This window comes from Gallus gallus, chromosome 4 (assembly GCF_016699485.2).
Source record: "Gallus gallus isolate bGalGal1 chromosome 4, bGalGal1.mat.broiler.GRCg7b, whole genome shotgun sequence".
NCBI lineage: Eukaryota > Metazoa > Chordata > Aves > Galliformes > Phasianidae > Gallus > Gallus gallus.
The window spans coordinates 10,916,978-10,932,791 of record NC_052535.1 but is presented as its reverse complement, the minus strand read 5'-3'; the positions used below and the strand labels follow the sequence as shown (position 1 = coordinate 10,932,791).

General features: G+C 49.4%; 1 protein-coding gene across 3 annotated transcripts; it reads left to right on the top strand.

Annotated features, from left to right (window-relative positions):
* Window positions 1–1,140: 1,140 nt before the first annotated feature.
* On the top strand, window positions 1,141–15,728 carry VSIG10L (V-set and immunoglobulin domain containing 10 like). Of its 3 annotated transcripts, none has more exons than XM_420272.8 (12): window positions 1,141–1,226; window positions 5,737–5,788; window positions 7,377–7,484; window positions 8,333–8,674; window positions 11,090–11,359; window positions 11,447–11,563; window positions 12,700–12,801; window positions 12,942–13,064; window positions 13,289–13,381; window positions 13,701–13,793; window positions 14,191–14,237; window positions 14,895–15,728. In XM_420272.8, exons 3-12 carry the CDS (start codon window positions 7,463–7,465, stop codon window positions 14,985–14,987), a joined length of 1,302 nt encoding a protein of 433 aa, XP_420272.3. In that variant the 5' UTR covers window positions 1,141–1,226; window positions 5,737–5,788; window positions 7,377–7,462; the 3' UTR covers window positions 14,988–15,728. The 3 variants fall into 3 exon arrangements, with proteins under 3 accessions (XP_420272.3, XP_040555189.1, XP_004940800.2); XM_040699255.2 differs by having other exon boundaries at window positions 1,141–5,651; XM_004940743.5 differs by lacking the exons at window positions 12,942–13,064; window positions 13,289–13,381.
* The last annotated feature ends 86 nt before the right edge of the window (window positions 15,729–15,814 follow it).

The following is a 15,814-nucleotide window of genomic DNA, read 5'->3' as shown; positions in this document are numbered from 1 at the left end:
TTGTTTAGATAACAGAAAGAGCTGTGTCTCTGAACCAAGGAGATAAGGAAGTTCTGCTGAGTCTTGGTACCAAGAAAATAGGAGGTCCTGCTTGGAATGGGCCACTGAATATGTAACATACTCCTGGGAAAACTTCTGCTTAGACAACAGAAGTTATGTATATAAACAGAAGATCTTTTGTGTAAGGTATGCATGACAGGAGGATTACCCCCATGCATCCAGCGCTGCCCATGAGAATACCAGCTTAATGGCAATAAAACTTCTGCTTTTAAGTCTCTTTGCATCAGTCTCTTCAATTGAGAGTGTCTCATCCTCTGCTCGAGCTGTCATCCGACATCCAGGAAGAAAACTCTCTAACTCCAACGTGGTGTTAGAAAGTGGCATTCTTTTGTTCCTCGCGATACATACCAGGTGACTCCACAAGCACAAGCATGCTCTGTCAGAGTGCAGGTTCTATATTTATGCAGTTCATACACGCATATACAGTTGTATGGGAACTGTTGAACCACGGCCTGAACCTCTGATTGACCACCTGAGCCAAGCACTGAGTCAGCCCTAGGAGCACAGGTGAAGGCAATTCATCGGTGTGACCAGAAGGGGTGGAGCCTGGCTGCACCTCTCCCAGACCCCGTTTAAAGGCTGACTGCCACTGAGGAAGGGTGTCTTCCTGGTGATCGTTCCCTGTGGGGTTTCTGTAAGCCTACAGCACCAGTGAGTACCTTCCTGATTATCTTTTCCAACGTGGTAATATTGCCAGCTTAACTTTTCTGTGGACTGTATAACATCTGTATACTTATTAACCATACAACAGTCCATTGGTATATATATTCATTCTTTTTCAAGGGCTCATTAATATTTGCTAATGTCCCTTTGGGCATGTTCAGTGGTATTCAGGGTACTCGAATGCCCACCTGTTTCCCTGTTTTTCTCCATCAGTGAGAGTTTTGACTCACTTTTGTCTGCTTTCCCCCATTTGGAAAATTCCCATTTCTTATTACGTTACAGTGAGCCACTTTTTAAGGCAATATACGTGGAACCTGAGGAAAACATCCCTACATCTTCTGAAGCAAAGCCTTTTGTTATGACTCCAACTTCCCCCCTCACGGGGGGGAAGTTGTCAGCTGTGTGCTGGGAGTGGCTGCCTGAAAGCACCACACATGATGAAAGCTGATCACCAGCCCGCATAGTGAAAGCAAGAGCCCCTTCAAAAGAAGTTGCGAGAAGAGGTGAGTGCGTGCATAGGCTGCCCTGGCTGGGCGGGGGTAGGGAGAGGTGGGGAGGGCAACAGGGGCAGAGCAAAAGGGGTAGGGACAGAAGGAAGGGGATGGAGCCGTGGGACTGAAGGCTTTGGGGCCGGGGACGCCGTACTGCTTCCCACATAGTGCTCCAGTTCTCCCCTGTTAGGGAACCTGGCTCTGCATCTCCGGTTTAGCTCTTCCCTTTTGTCCAGCAAATCTATATAGCACTTCTGAAGCTGTTTTTAGAGCTGACAAACAACCCTCGCTGCCTGCCTAGCGTTCCATCTTCAGCCGCTAGCCAGGAACTACGCCCAGCGCCTGCTCGTTGGCCGGCATCCCCCTGTACCGTCCGCACTACCGGCGAGCTTGGGGAGGGCCCCCTCAACACAGAGGTGGCTCATCACTGTGCGTAGGGCTGGAATTTCGCACGAAACTGCTTTTCAGATGGTTCATTCCCTCCTTCTCCCCCTTCCCTTCTTTAGTCATTCTCACTTGCTTTAGAGCACGAAATGAAGAACTCAAAAATCGGCTGCTGCAGCAGCCGTGCTGAGCCCCCAGCTGCCCTGCTGCTTGCAGAGGATGAAGCTTGTGTTTTTTCCTACCGTGTAACTGTCAGCAAGTGGTGCTTTCCGGTTCTTGATTGCACTGGTTTTGGCAGTTCTTTTGTTCAGTAAGACACAGCTGGCTGAGGGACGCATTTCTCATGGCAGGATTTCCTATCTACGAACGTATTTAACCTTTTGAAGCTGTGGTATGGTTTGCATAGCTTTTCCTTTTGTTGGAGAAGTCCATATATAATGGCTTCTGCAGCACTCTGGTACAAAACAGGAACGCTGTCAGCAAGAGGAAATATTCGCCTGCTGTATATCATCCTCATGTGTATCCCATTATACACGCTGGTACCGTGTGTGTCTGAGTGCATTTCTTCCAACGAAAGGTCTGTTGTGGGTAAGCTCGGGCAGTGTGTGCACAGTGCCTCAGTGCATCACAGCCCAATTCCGAGCTATCCTTGGAAACATACAAAGGTCTGAGATCCCATAAGGGTAAATCCAGGTGTAACGGCAACAGACAATCGGTTAAATATTGACTTATGTCTCACTACAATATTTAGTTTAATATATCTATTCCTTACTGGTGGTGAGCCATGATGACGATGAGGGCTGCAGCTGTATGCTAACTGCCTGAACTGGGGGATGTTTCTGTTCATTTTTCTGAGTCACAGAAGAGCAGCACAAGGCGAGGAGGCTTCCCTGTTTATTGGAGTGGCTGCTGATACTGCCCCATATAGGAATCATGAAACTGGGAGGGAACCTCTGGAGATCATCGAGTCCAACCTCCCTGCTAAAGCAGGTTCCCTACAGAAGATTATCCAGGTTGATAGTGAATATCTGCGGAGGAGACTCCACCACCTCTCTGGGCAACCTGTCCCAATGCTCTGTCACTCTCACTGTGAAAAAAGCTTTTCCTCATATTTCTGTTCCAGTTTGTGCTGTTTGCTCCTTGCCTTCTTGTTGCACACCACTGAAAAGAGCCTGTTCCCCTCACTCATTTGACAGGGGTTTGCCTAGTTTCACTGGAATGGAGTTGATTTCCTGCATAGTGTTTGCTATGCTGCTATTTTGGATAGTTTTTTAAGGATAAAAACAGTGTTGAAAACAGGCTGATGTTTATATTGCTGCTGAGCAGTGCTGAACGCAGCCAAAGGTCTGTCTTAAGCTTCTGGCACTGTGCTGCCAGTGATGGGCGGGGGGGCACATGGAGTGGGGAGGGGATGGAGCCAGGACGCCGACCTCAAAAGACCGCAGGGCGTTCCGTAATACATGACATTGTGAAGTAAAAATGTGAAAAGTGGTGGGGAGTTGGCTGAGCAGCTGCTGTTTGGGAGCAGATGGGCACTGGTTGACGAGTGGGCAGCAATTGCCTTGTGTGTCACTTGATCACTTGTTTTGTGTGTGTGTGTGTGTGTATATAATTATCATTACAATCTTTTCTTACTTAGTATATATGGGTTGAAATAAAAATGAGTTCTACTTCCTTTTTTTTTTCTTCTGTTTTTCATGGCTGAACCACAGCACCACCCTTTAGATATTTCTAAGCTTTGCTCAGATCCCCTCTCAATCTTCTCTTCGTGCTGAACAGCCCCAGGTCTCTCAGCCTTTACTCATAAAGGAGATGCTCCAGGCCTCTCATCATCTTTGTGGCCCTCCACTGGATATAGAAGTTCCCCGTCTTTGTTAAACTGAGGAGCCCAAAACTGAACACAGTGCTCCAGATGTGGCCTCACCAGGGCAGAGCAGAGAGGGAGGACCGCTGCCCTTGTCCTGCTGGCCACACTCCTGTTAATGCACTGCACGATATCATTGGCCTTCTTGGCCACAAGAGCACACTGCTGGTTTGTGGCCATGCTGTTGGCTACCAGGACACCCAGGTCCTTCTCTGCAGAGCTCCTTTCCAGTAGATCAGCCCATAACTGGTACCGATCTATTCAGTTATTCCCCACCAGGTGTAGGACTCAGCACCTGAACCTCATCAGGTTCCTCTCCACCCAGCTCTCAGCCTGTCCAGGTTTCACTGAATGGCAGCACAGCCTTCTGGTGTGTCAGCTACTCCTCCTGGCTTTGTATCTTCAGCAAACCTGCTAAGGATACACTCTACTCCTTCATCCAGTTCATTGATGAAGATGTCAAGCAAGACCAGGCCCAGTGCCACCCCCTGGGGAACACCAGTAGTTTAAGGCCTCCAGCTGGACTCTGCACTGCTGATCACAACACTCTGAGCTCTGCCCATCAGCCAGTTCTCAATCCATCTTCTTGTCTGCCCATCTATCCCACACTTCCTCAGCTTTCCTGCAAGGATGCTGTGGGAGACAGTGTCAAAAGCTTTTCTGAAGTCAAGGTAGACAACATCCACTAACGTCCCCTCAGCTACCCAGCCAGTCATGACATCACAGGAGGCTATCGTGTTCGTCATGCAGGATTTCCCCTTGATAAATCCACGTTGACTACTGCTCCAACTGGCAAAATGGAGAAGATAAATTGCACACCAGTGTTTTCCACTTGTGCTTCCAGACATTCTTCTTTGATCCTGCCCACATTCCAGCTCCCAGTATCACCCATGCCCGCATGGAAAAAGCAGCAGCAGACAGCGCTCTGTGCTCCTGACGAACCGCCTGACCTCTCACAGCTCCCTGTGAGGCCTGCAGTGGGGAATCTCACTGCCTGTTAATAAAAGGCTCCCTCTGTGTGCCTGTCCTTCCCCCCTCCACGTTCAGCTTGAACTTCTTCCAACCTCTGCCCCCGTGGAAAGTTTTAGCGTTTTGTTATCCATCCCCCACTACTGCAAACATCTGTGGGAAGAGGTGATTTTCAGTTCCTGACACAGACTGCCTCAGAGACAACAGTCTGGACATAACAAACTGATGTAGACACAAATTCCTTTCCTATTTATTTCTCCATGTCACAACCTGAGAAGACGGCGGAGGGATGTGCTTTTTAAAGGGGCAGCAGCAATATGCAGAGGAACTGCGCCGCATGCCTGCTTGCAAACTTACCAGCAATTCTGCCTGGATGGACTGCCTGGACTTCTTCCAGGCTGACTGTGGCCTGGAACGTTTCTTTTCTTTTCTGAGTGCTGCAGCTTTGTGCAACTCACGTGAGCTGGAGGATGTTTCTGTTCCTAGTCCTGAGCCACAAAAGGAAGACTGTCTAAATCACCATCCTTCCTCAAGAGGAGCCCTTCTTGCAGACTTCACTTATTCTTTATTGGGGGAGCCTCAGCCCCTCCCTCTGTGCACATGGAGAGGTGGGAGGGACTCTAGGATTGTGAAAGAGTGCCTGCCTCCCCCACAACTTGATCTCACATCCTTAAAATAGCTGCGTATACCAGTGAAGAACAGTCTTGTTTCTCTTTTATAAGCCTCAACTGTTTCTTGCCCAAACCTCAGACAACAAGAGGATGCCACAGAAAAGGCTGGAAAATGGCTGAGTTTTGCATTAGCCCTCCCACAGCCCTTTGCCCCATACTGTCCTCCAAAGTGACAGGCATTTTGCAGAGGGAGAACAGACCTCATTTGCCACTTTTTCTCCACTTCAGAGAATTCACAGAAGATATTCTTTGAGCCCACGAAGCTCCACCAGCAGCTCTGAGTGCATGCATTCAGATACAGGCCTTGCCACCAGGGCTCTGTGGCCTGCAGCAACCGCTCTGCCTCAGATAATGCAGTGCACAGAAGTTCAGTTTATTTTTTTTCTGAAAGCTCATTTCCTGAAGTCCTTTGATCAGGGCAGAAGCCACAGAGCAGCCATCAGCCCCTTGGGTGGTGGGGACAGCCAGGACTGGAGGTCTCCATTGCAGGCTTGAACATGATGTGCCCTGCCTATATCCTTCTCTCCTTGTGTTTTGGCTACTTTTGGGGTTAGGATGCTGGGCTGGGAATGGGCTCAGAGTGGTCCAGGGGCAGCTCCATAATTGAAATGTTTTTTTCCTCCCTTTCTTTCAGATGCTCTGAGCTATGCTGGGGCCCATGGAAGACAACTGGATGTTGCCGGGAGGTAATGACTGCCTGAAGTGGGCTGAGCTTTCAGCACAGGGCTTCATCTCTGCATTAGAGCTTCTCTTCCCACTGTCTTGCTTCAATTATTGGAGGGGATGTTTCGACATAGATATACCTGGAGGAAGATTAAGGCAACAAAAGAGGCCAGATGTTGTCCAGTGATTTATTACAAATTCTGAACTACTAAGGAATGCAGGGAAGGTGGAGAAGTTAGCAGTAGTAAAGAGAGAAATCTTAGCAAACAGTTTACAAAGCAGGGATAGTCACCACCAAGGACATCCTGTTGGTCCATAGGGAGGCAGCAAATCGGTCAGCGACATCTCATTGACTTGCATGGCTGCAGTTCTGCAGAGGGGGTATCTGTTCTACCCCAGAACTCTTTGGGTTTTTATCTTCTCTATAGCATCCTTTTGGTTGCCAGGGGCAGCAGTTGGTTGTCAGGGGCACTTCTGTTTGGTTTGTCAGGAGTGATGGTAGTTGCCAGGGGCACCTATGCTTTGCAACAGCATGCCCATAGCACATGCCCTTCCTGCTGGGTAATCAGCAGTTGATCATGCGATTGTTGCATGGTGGGCAGCTAGGTGTGGGCACTGAATGCGTGGTGGTCCTCTCCTCTGAAGCGACCCCCATAAGTCAGTTTGAATGCCCAAAAGAAGCAACAGCCCGAAAGGTTTCTCCTGGTTGCTCAGCTGTGTATGGTTCTCTTACTCATGGTAACCATTAACCCCAAAAGCTTGTTGAGCAGCTTATGTCTCGAATGGGTGCTGCTGAAAAAGCTCTGAGTCAAAAAATGTGTCCAGCTTCCTACACTCAACCTCACATTGTTTCTAAACCAGACTGTGTCCCTAAAGCAGACCAGCTTGACCTCTTCTGGTCCCATCTGAGACTTTAATTTCAGGGCAGTGAAATCCCTTCGCTGAAAATATGAGCTCCTCCATCATTATCCTTCTTCCAGAGCTTTGCAAATCCCAGCAGTAAATGCAGTCTCTGTTGTCCAGATGCCAACCCTTGTGTCTGGGCTCAGCAAGGCAGCTATGAGCATGGTTGCACCTCATTGCAAAGCACATTGTGCACAGACAGTTTGTGCTTGAGATCTCCCATGCAAACAGATCAGCACTGTACATACTGGAGTTTCTAGGGTAAAGAAAGACAGTTTCCTAAAAATACAGAAAGTCCAGAGAGCAAAAGCTTAAAGAATTATGAGACAGCTCAAATAGGCCAGGAGCATTCAATTTGGAGAGAAGTGGCTGGGATGGAAGTGGGACTGAGGTTTTCCAAGTCATTAAGAAGGTGGATAAGGCAGATGCAGTGCCTGCAACCACTCGAGAGCTAAGTCATCTTGAGGAGATGAGGGAATGTGTTCAAGCTGAGGAAAAGTGCTTCAGTATATGCAGGGAACATGACCATAATGGCCAGCAGCTCTATAAATGGATGCTGAAGGGACAAGGTGGAGCTGCAGCATTGCAAATATGCAGTGCATGGGAAGGGGTGCAGGCAGCAACAGCATTACAGCTCCTGTGCTGGTCTCAGTGCCATCAGCTAGCAATGGGAGGTGCTGATGGTGCTTTGCATGGTGTCATTTGCAGGTGGCGACACTATTCCTAGAGAACCCCACCAAGAGCACGTGGCTGCAGGAAGAGCTCAGACCTAATGAAGACCTGAAGGCACCCACATGACCATGTCTATCACACACTGTGAGTATGAGAGAAGAACTCAGCTGTGCATATCCTTGGGCTGGGTGCTACTGGGCAGCTGTCCTGCTTCAGCAGAGCTGGGAGAGGTGGAGGGCAGGTCCTGAAGCATTTCCATGCTCCCTTGCACCTCTGTCTTAGTCAAGGAATGAGCATCTCAGCAGGTGCTGCAGCATCACTGTACCTGAGTACCACTAGGTCCTGTTGCTGGGACAGCATGAGGCCTGCGAGTGAAGCTGTGCTGAGCATGGTCCCATTGAGCAGTAACCTCCAGTGTAGCAGAAATGCTAAGTCACAGCTTGAAACGATGATTGAGCACCTGGTGGTAAGGCAGGGCCAACCCAGGGGAGCTCAGGTGCATGCAATGTACCTGAGTGTCCAGAGGGGGTGGAGCCAGGATCCACCCCTTCCCAGACCTCATTTAAGGGTTGGCAGTGGAGGTAAGGGTATCTTGCTGGAGAACCCTGCCTACCCAAGCTCTTCCAAGGGTAGACAGCTTCCTTCCTTTGTTTCTGTGTTCGTGGCCATTGCCTTTGATCAAATCCTCGCTCACTGCAGCCTGGGATCTTGCTGCTCTGCTGTCAGTATTGTACTTTCCATCATGTTACAGTCAAGGAGTCCAGAGTCCTGTTATTCTCCTTCCAAAGGCAAAGAACTGTCTGAGCTTGCTAAGAAACATTTATGTAATGGGTCTACAAAAGTGATGTGTTCTTATCTTAAAAAGGGGGAAGTAAATCAGACGTGGCATAATGGGGGCCAAGAAATCAAAGAGTCTGTAAGCCAATCAAGTTGTACTTTGGTTTTTCCTTTTAAACTAACTCACCATGCTCTGGCATCTCTCTGGTTTCCAGACGTCTTTCTGCTTTTCCTGGAATTCTCCCTTGGGGTGGAAATCACAGAACGAAAACTTGCGGCAGAAGGGTCCTCTGTCATGATGCATGCACCAGCAGTCAGCAATATGAGCATCACCGAGTGGGAGTACATAGAGGACAGGACACCCAAATTCATCTTGCAGTACTATGCCAACTTGAAGGTTCCAATTATTTACGCTGCATACCAAGGCAGAGTGGTTTTCTACAAAAAGAATGGCTCGCTTCTCCTACAGCAGCTGCGGGAGGCGGACAGTGGCATCTATAAAGCAACAGTTGACCTGATGCAGGACAGGACTAGGACAACTATCCTGGAGGTGATCAGTAAGTCAAAACAGGTTGACAGGATGTTTTGCTCTGACAAAGATTTGCCACGAGAATGACAGATAGCACCACAAGTATGCATCCTCCTCACTGGACTGGACTGGAGGACTTTCTGGTTTTATCACTGCTTTGAAAGGCATGGACAGGAGATAGTAAAAAAATGGCTGGGTAATTGTAGGTACTTTGAGGCTGAATCTAGCTGTGGGTTGGGTTTTGTGCTGGGAATGCAGGCTGCTTGGTGCCTCCATTGTGGGGTGATGGTGATGGGGGCACCCTCTTCCTTAACATGTACCGCCTTGCTTCAGCATTAGCAGCTGCTCTCAGGAGGTGAATGTCTTAAAATGCCCTGTGACCTTAGAATCATAAACTCAAAGCATGGCTTGGGTTGCAAAGGACATTAAAGACCACGCAGTTCCAACACCTGCCCATGGCAGGGACAACTTCCACTAGACCAGGCTGCTTTTTGGCTAAACTTGATGGCTTCTCTTATGCCCCATCCTTCCCCACACCACTGCTATGTGTGAACAGCCCTTTCCTCTTGGACGAAAGTATCCAGAAGGTCTCTGCCGTCATTTTCCAGCATAATACTACCTGGCACCTCCTTCAGGCTGCTATCCCTGACCCAGGGGTGCCATGCCTGACATCCAAGAGTCATAAAATCATAGAATCAACATGGTTGGAAAAGACCCACAGGATCACCCAGTCCAACCATCCACCCATCACCAACAGGTCTCAATAAACTATGTCCCTCAACACAGTGTCCAAACATTCCTTGAACACCTCCAGGCTCGGTGACTCCACCACCTCCCTGGGCAGCCTATGACAGTGTCTGACCATCCTTTCAGAGAAGTATTTCCTGATGTCCAGCCTGAACCTTCCCCAGCACAGCTTGAAGCCATTCCCTCTAGTCCTCTCACTGGTTACACGAGAGAAGAGGCTGACCCCCAGCTCACTACAAGCTCCCTTCAGGTAGTTATATAGAGCAATATGGTCTCCCCTGAGCCTCCTCTTCTCCAGACTGAACAATCCCAGCTCCTTCAGCCGCTCCTCCTAAGGTCTGTGCTCCAGACCCCTCACCAGCTTTGTTGCCCTCCTCTGGACACGCTCCAGGGCCTCAATGTCTTTCTTACAGTGAGGGGCCCAAAACTGGACACAGTACTCGAGGTGTGGCCTCACTAGTGCTGAGTACAGGGAAATAATTACTTCCCTGTTCCTGCTGGCCACACTATTTCTGATACAAGCCAGGATGCCATTGGCCTTCTTGGCCACCTGGGCACACTGCTGGCTCATGCTCAGTCTAGCGTCAATCAACACCCCCAGGTCCATTTCCTCTACACAGTCTTCCAGCCACTCTGCCCCAAGCCTGTAGCGTTGCCTGGGGTTGTTGTGGCCAAAGTGCAGGACCCGGCACCTGGTCTTGTTGAACCTCATCCACTGGCTTCAGCCCAGCTATCCAGCCTGTCCAGATCCCTCTGTAGGGCCTCACTACCCTCAGGCAGATCAACACTTCCAGTCAGGTGTCATCTGCAAGCTTACTGAGGGTGCACTCAATACCCTCATCCAGGTCATCAATAAAGATATTAAACAGGACAGGCCCCAGCACTGACCCCTGAGGAACACCATTCGTGACCGGTTGCCAGCTGGATTTAACTCCATTCACCACCACTCTCTGGGCCCGGCCCTCCAGCCAGTTCCTTACCCAGCCAAGAGTGTACCTGTCCAAGCCACAGACTGCCAGCTTTGGCAAGAGAACACTGTGGGAGACAGTGTCAAAGGCTTTGCTGAAGTCTGGGTAGACCACATCAACAGCCTTTCCCTCATCCACCAGACGGGTCACTAGATCATTGAAGGAGATCAGGTTGGTCAAGGAGAACCTGCACGTCGTGAACCCATGCCTGATCCCCTGGTTGTCCCGTGCATGCTGTGTGATCTCCCTCAAGACAGTCTTCTCAGTACTACCCATCCTTGGCATGGCACAGTGGCTTGTTGGCAGCAGCTGTTGAACTTTGTGATCATTGCATTGCTCCTGCAGTATCTCCTACCTCTCCGAGCTGAACCAAGGCTGAGTTGCAAAGTGGGAAGATGCTGCTCTCCCCACGGGGCTCACAGTTCTTGCATCTCAACCAGGGCTGGCTTTAAGGAGAGAGGGGTGACTGTCTCACTCCGATTATCAGAGAGAGAGAAGCTTTCTGTCATACATCATTTGAAGACAAGCAGCCTTTTTGAACACTTTCTAATTGGTCAACCTTCCCAGTATTGGCAAGAGGGTCTCCCTTTTCTAGTGGGTTGGGACTGCTGCCCACTAGGCAGCCCTCTGCGTTAAGGACCAGTGGGCCAGTTTGTTACCATTAGTCAAAAATACGTCTTACAGAGGCAAACCAAGGGAGTGCTGCCATGTCACTCTCTGTTTTCCAGAACCTGTGCCCCAACCCAAGCTCCTGAAGAGCTCAGACTCGAATGGTTGTCTCATCAAGCTGATCTGCCTGCTGCCCCATGGAACTGTGGCTGCTGTCTCCTGGAAGAAAGATGGACATTCCCTTACCTCACAAAATTATTATCAGCTCACTCAGAACTTCACTGAGCTGTGGGTAAGGAATGGAGAGAAGTCGAACTGTGGCTCCTACTCCTGCAATGTCAGCAATGCCATAAGCTGGGAGGAGGCAACATTCAACCTCACTATAACAGGTAAGCATCAGCCTGTGGTGGGGCCAGTGCTTTGCTGCATGTCTCGGAGTTGTCCTCAGTGTTAGTTCCCCTCACCTCACTTTGCAGGTCTCTCGCCTCCTCTCCATGCTGCACTGAGGACGACAGTGGCTGCACTGGCTCTGGCTGTCATCACTGCCATCAGCTTTGTTATCTGGCTCCTGCAGCCGGGGAAGCACAGACTTGGTGAGTGCCCACACTCAAATCCCCAAACTGAGCCCTCTCTCCATGCCATGTAGAGGACAAAGGGTGCAGTAAAACCTTTCTCTACTAACTCACTTTGGTAGTTGGAGGAACCTTGCTCAATGTTCATGGAGTTCATACATTTATTCTTATGCCTCTGTATATTACATGGAAAATAAAGCTTTCTAGCAGCAGTTAATCACAAATGGCTTTGGGAGAAATCATGCTACTTATGCTATGTATACAATACATGCCATGATATCGTGGTATGAAGCATACTAGTCTTTCCTCTGCCATTCCTTGGGCATCCCTGGGCTGAAACAGAACGGGCAGGACACAAACAGCTTCCTGCATGAAAGTGCCAAGAGCTGACCTGATACCATGTGGCATTGGTTTTGGTGACCAAGCTCACTGCCATTTGAATCAGGACTCTGCATAATGCTGTGCATCCATACCCAAGCCTACAGATTAATGTGGGTGCTTCAATGACAACCAATATTTTGGTTATCAAAAAGCAAACCATAAGACCTAGTCAAAAGAAAGACCACCCACAGTCTTTGTAGTCTTCTTCTATCTTCCTTCTACCCATCAAGAATAATCCCCAGTATAAGTGAGACCATGTCAGGAACAGAGGTGAAACCCAACCATACATGGGAAGATTGTCCTAGACTAATCTGTCTCCCTGTATTAACAATGGAGTTGTGAATTAGGTCCTGTTTTGGGGGTAATTTTTCTGAGGAGCTTTATGGGCCCAATGCTTGTGGTGAGAGCTTGTGCCATCTGAGTTCTTTGTAAACTAGGTCTACAGAAGAAATCCAGTGCTTGCCACTATAAGACACTAAAACCTGGGCAGAAGTGTATTAAGGTGCCAAACCAGATGAAATTGCTGTCTTGTTCAGCTTAAATCAACTCCAGACCTGGCTGGAATCTCACTGTCTCTCCAGAGGTCAAACAAAGCCCTTGTAAGCCCATCAAAACCCTTTGAAGTCCACCAGATTTTGTCACTGGGGGTTCAAAACCTTGGGGATTTGATGATTCTTTACAAAGAAAGTCTGTGCTTGCATTCATTTTCTTCACAGGCTGCACCTCATTGATGAGGTCCTGAGCTCCAACTCAAGTCTGATTGCATTTTTTAACAGGAAAAGAAGCACGGACATGGCTAACTCCACCCATCAGAGGGCTGCTGGGTATCTCATGTCTCCTCCTGTTTGTCACCTCTGTCATCTGGATGCTGGAAAAAGGTAAGATTCACTGAAGCGGTGCATCCTTGTCTGATGTCCTGGTAGCTGGCTGGTAGAAATCAGTCTTGGGGTTCACTGCTCAGCCTCAGCTAGGAGAAGCTTTCCCATCCCAATTCCTTGTTTAATTCTTTTTTCCATAGGTCCTTCTGCTGCCTTCATCCTCCATGGGCTTTACTTCCTTGCTGCAGTTATAGCTGTGCTGCTGATCATCATGATCTCTCAGTGCAGACCAGAAGTACTCGCCCAGTGCCCAACCCTGACCTGTGAGTTGCTGGTGGGGACACAAACCCCTGGTGCTAAAAGCCCCATAAGAGCCCAGGAGCAGCTTCTGAGGTTATCATCCCCCACTGCAGGAGGGATGAATGCTGCTGTGGGCACATCCATGCACGGTGCCCATGCCCAGCTCCCCACTGATGCCCACCTCCTCCCTGTACCAGCTCCTCTTTATTGCTGCCCTCCCACCCAGCAGAAATTCTTCTTTCTCCAGGCCACTCCGCCTTCCTGTGCAGTACAGCCATGACACTGGCAGTCAACTTGTCATTCTGCTTCCTCTTGCTCTACAACTTCCAGTGGGACCATGGTATGGGCTAGTTGGGTTTGCACTGCATGTGCCTTTGCTTGCCCTCCTCGTGGGGAGGGCTGTGGTGTTTGTGGGGCTGGGCAGAGAAACTCCATGGGTGGCTTTGCAGGCTGGTGCTTCAGGAAGAGGATCTGCACTCAGTGTAGCCAAGGCAAGCCTTGTGCTGAGCAGGGAGGGAAACAGCAGGGCAAGGTTTGCCCCTGGAGTTCAAATGTGTGAAATCTTGCTCCTCTTCCTCATCTGGGACATTCCAGCTCTGGAGCTGGTTATGAGGGATGGAAGAGCTACCCCTTGACACTTCTTTCTATCTCCCTGGCAGAGCGTGGTTGTTCAGAGCCTGTCGATGTGATCACCAGCTGTGTCCTCGCTGTGCTAGCAGCTCTCCTGCTGCTGCTGCTCTTCGCCCTCTGGTGTAAGTACCCAGTAGGTCACTTCCTAAATAGCTGCTTGGTCACGAAGATCCCGGGCTCAGCTCTCACACTCTGGCAGCAGCTCCTGGGGAAAGGGGAATCCCACACTTTCCAAGGGTACGCGGAGCATCTCAGAGTCCAGAACAGAGGAAATATTGCACAGCATAAAGCCAATGGGTGGCAGGTTAGAGGTGCCAGGGCTTGCAGGCAAGGTGGGTGTCCATTTCTGTGCTGCCTTCTTGCTTTTCATCTGAAGCAGAGATCTTGTGTTGGAGGGGTTCTGCCAAGTGAAAGTCTCTCACACCCACTGCACCCTGCAGCCCCATTTCGTTCCTGCGCCCCATGAAGCACACGCAGTGTTGGGAACCCTGCAGCTGATGCCTCTTCCTTCATTTCCAGATCACAAGAAGAAGATGGATGCCAGAACACAGACCAGAAGCACCCATGTAACTCACTGCCTGCTTCAGTGTCTCCTTCCCCTGCTATTGCTTTCAAAAATCCTCATTATTTAATAAGGAACATGCAGGACTCAGCAGAAAGCACTCACCTGCCTTCCTGCAGGGTGACACAGACTCGGTCACTACCCTGGGGGGGGGGCACCATGAGCCTGCTCTGGCCATAGTGTAATTGTTCCCATGGGCATGTTGTGAGCAGCTCCTGTGCCAAATGCGCGTGTCAGTTTGGGTACAAGCACGGTCCTGTACCACACATCCTCCAAAACACAGAGCTCTGAGTGAGGGAAACCATGGATCCACAGCATCACCATTACATCTGCATGCCCTCGCGTTGCACCCTTCAGTGCCTAACACCATGCCTCAGGTCTATGTTTCGGAGATACCAGGGGGCTCTGGGATCTGGGAACACTTCCCTGTCCTGCAGCTGAGTCACGGGGGTCCTTGGGGCAGCCCTGTCCCACCTTGGAAAGGGATCTCAGTGCCATGGGGGATTAGGGCCCACCAAAAGGGATTATGGCCCACCAAAGGGGACTACCGCCTACCTAAGGGGATTATGGCCCAGCAAAGGGGATTACAGCACACCAAATGAGATTATGGCCCACAAAAGGGGATTATGGACACCAAAGGCTCACCCCCATGTTTTTGCAGGGGAAAGAAGAAGATCGAGGACAGAACCAAGACAAGGAGATTAGGCTGTCCCTTCAGCATCCTGGAGATGACATCGCGCAAGAGCCAAGCTGAAAGAAAGGCAGTAAGGCACTGCAAGCTGTCTGCTCCCCAGCAGAGCTTGGGGCAAAAATTCAGCCAAAATGTTTAAAAAAAAAAAAGAGAGAGAGAGAGATACACATTCCAGACTTAGCTGTGGACAGTTCTTAGTAGTTCTGTCCCAGCTATCCCATCCCAGCTATGATGCGTTGCTACTATTTGTCAGCATAAGAGCAGTACTGGCTCAGTCAGTACGTTTTGGCTTCAAAAGATTCCTGACCTGTTTTGCTTTCAGCACAGCTTCTGAGAATTTCCACTTTCTGAGCTGCTTTCTTGCTGTCTCCTTATATGGTGCCTTATAGCTACAGCCGTTGTGTCCTCAGGTCTGGCAGCTCCAGCACTGCCATGTGCCTTAGGGGTAGGACTCCTTATATGGCTTTTAAAGCATCCATGATGAAAAATGCCCTGAGCTGATTTCCATTCCGGTAACCCAGCCTTGTCCCACCCAACATCAGCGTGCAGTGGGCACTGTCTGGGCTGACACCAGGACAAGGCAAGGGCGCAATGCAGTACTAACTCAAGTTATGGCAAATAATTGTGTGCATTTTGTTACGCTGGCTAAAGACAGTCCTGTGATCAGTGAAAAATATGCAGCTTTGCTTTCTGTTTTGAAAAAGAAATTTGAGAATAGGTTTGAAGGTTGCAAAAAAATGTATCAACTTACGTTTGAAACTCCATTTTCAGTCGGCATAAATTCATTACCTGTGAATTTTCCAATGGAATGTATTGAGTTGCAATCAGACATTCAACTGAAAAATCTGATCCTGACTCTTTACCAGATTTTCAGAGGCCTTCTCTTGCAA

Excerpts from the sequence above, each read along its gene's own strand:
- VSIG10L (XM_420272.8), top strand. The coding sequence starts at position 7,463 with ATGACCATGTCTATCACACACT. Across the intron at positions 7,485-8,332 it reads GACCATGTCTATCACACACT|ACGTCTTTCTGCTTTTCCTG; the intron begins GTGAGTATGAGA and ends TCTGGTTTCCAG. Across the intron at positions 13,382-13,700 it reads CAACTTCCAGTGGGACCATG|AGCGTGGTTGTTCAGAGCCT; the intron begins GTATGGGCTAGT and ends TCTCCCTGGCAG.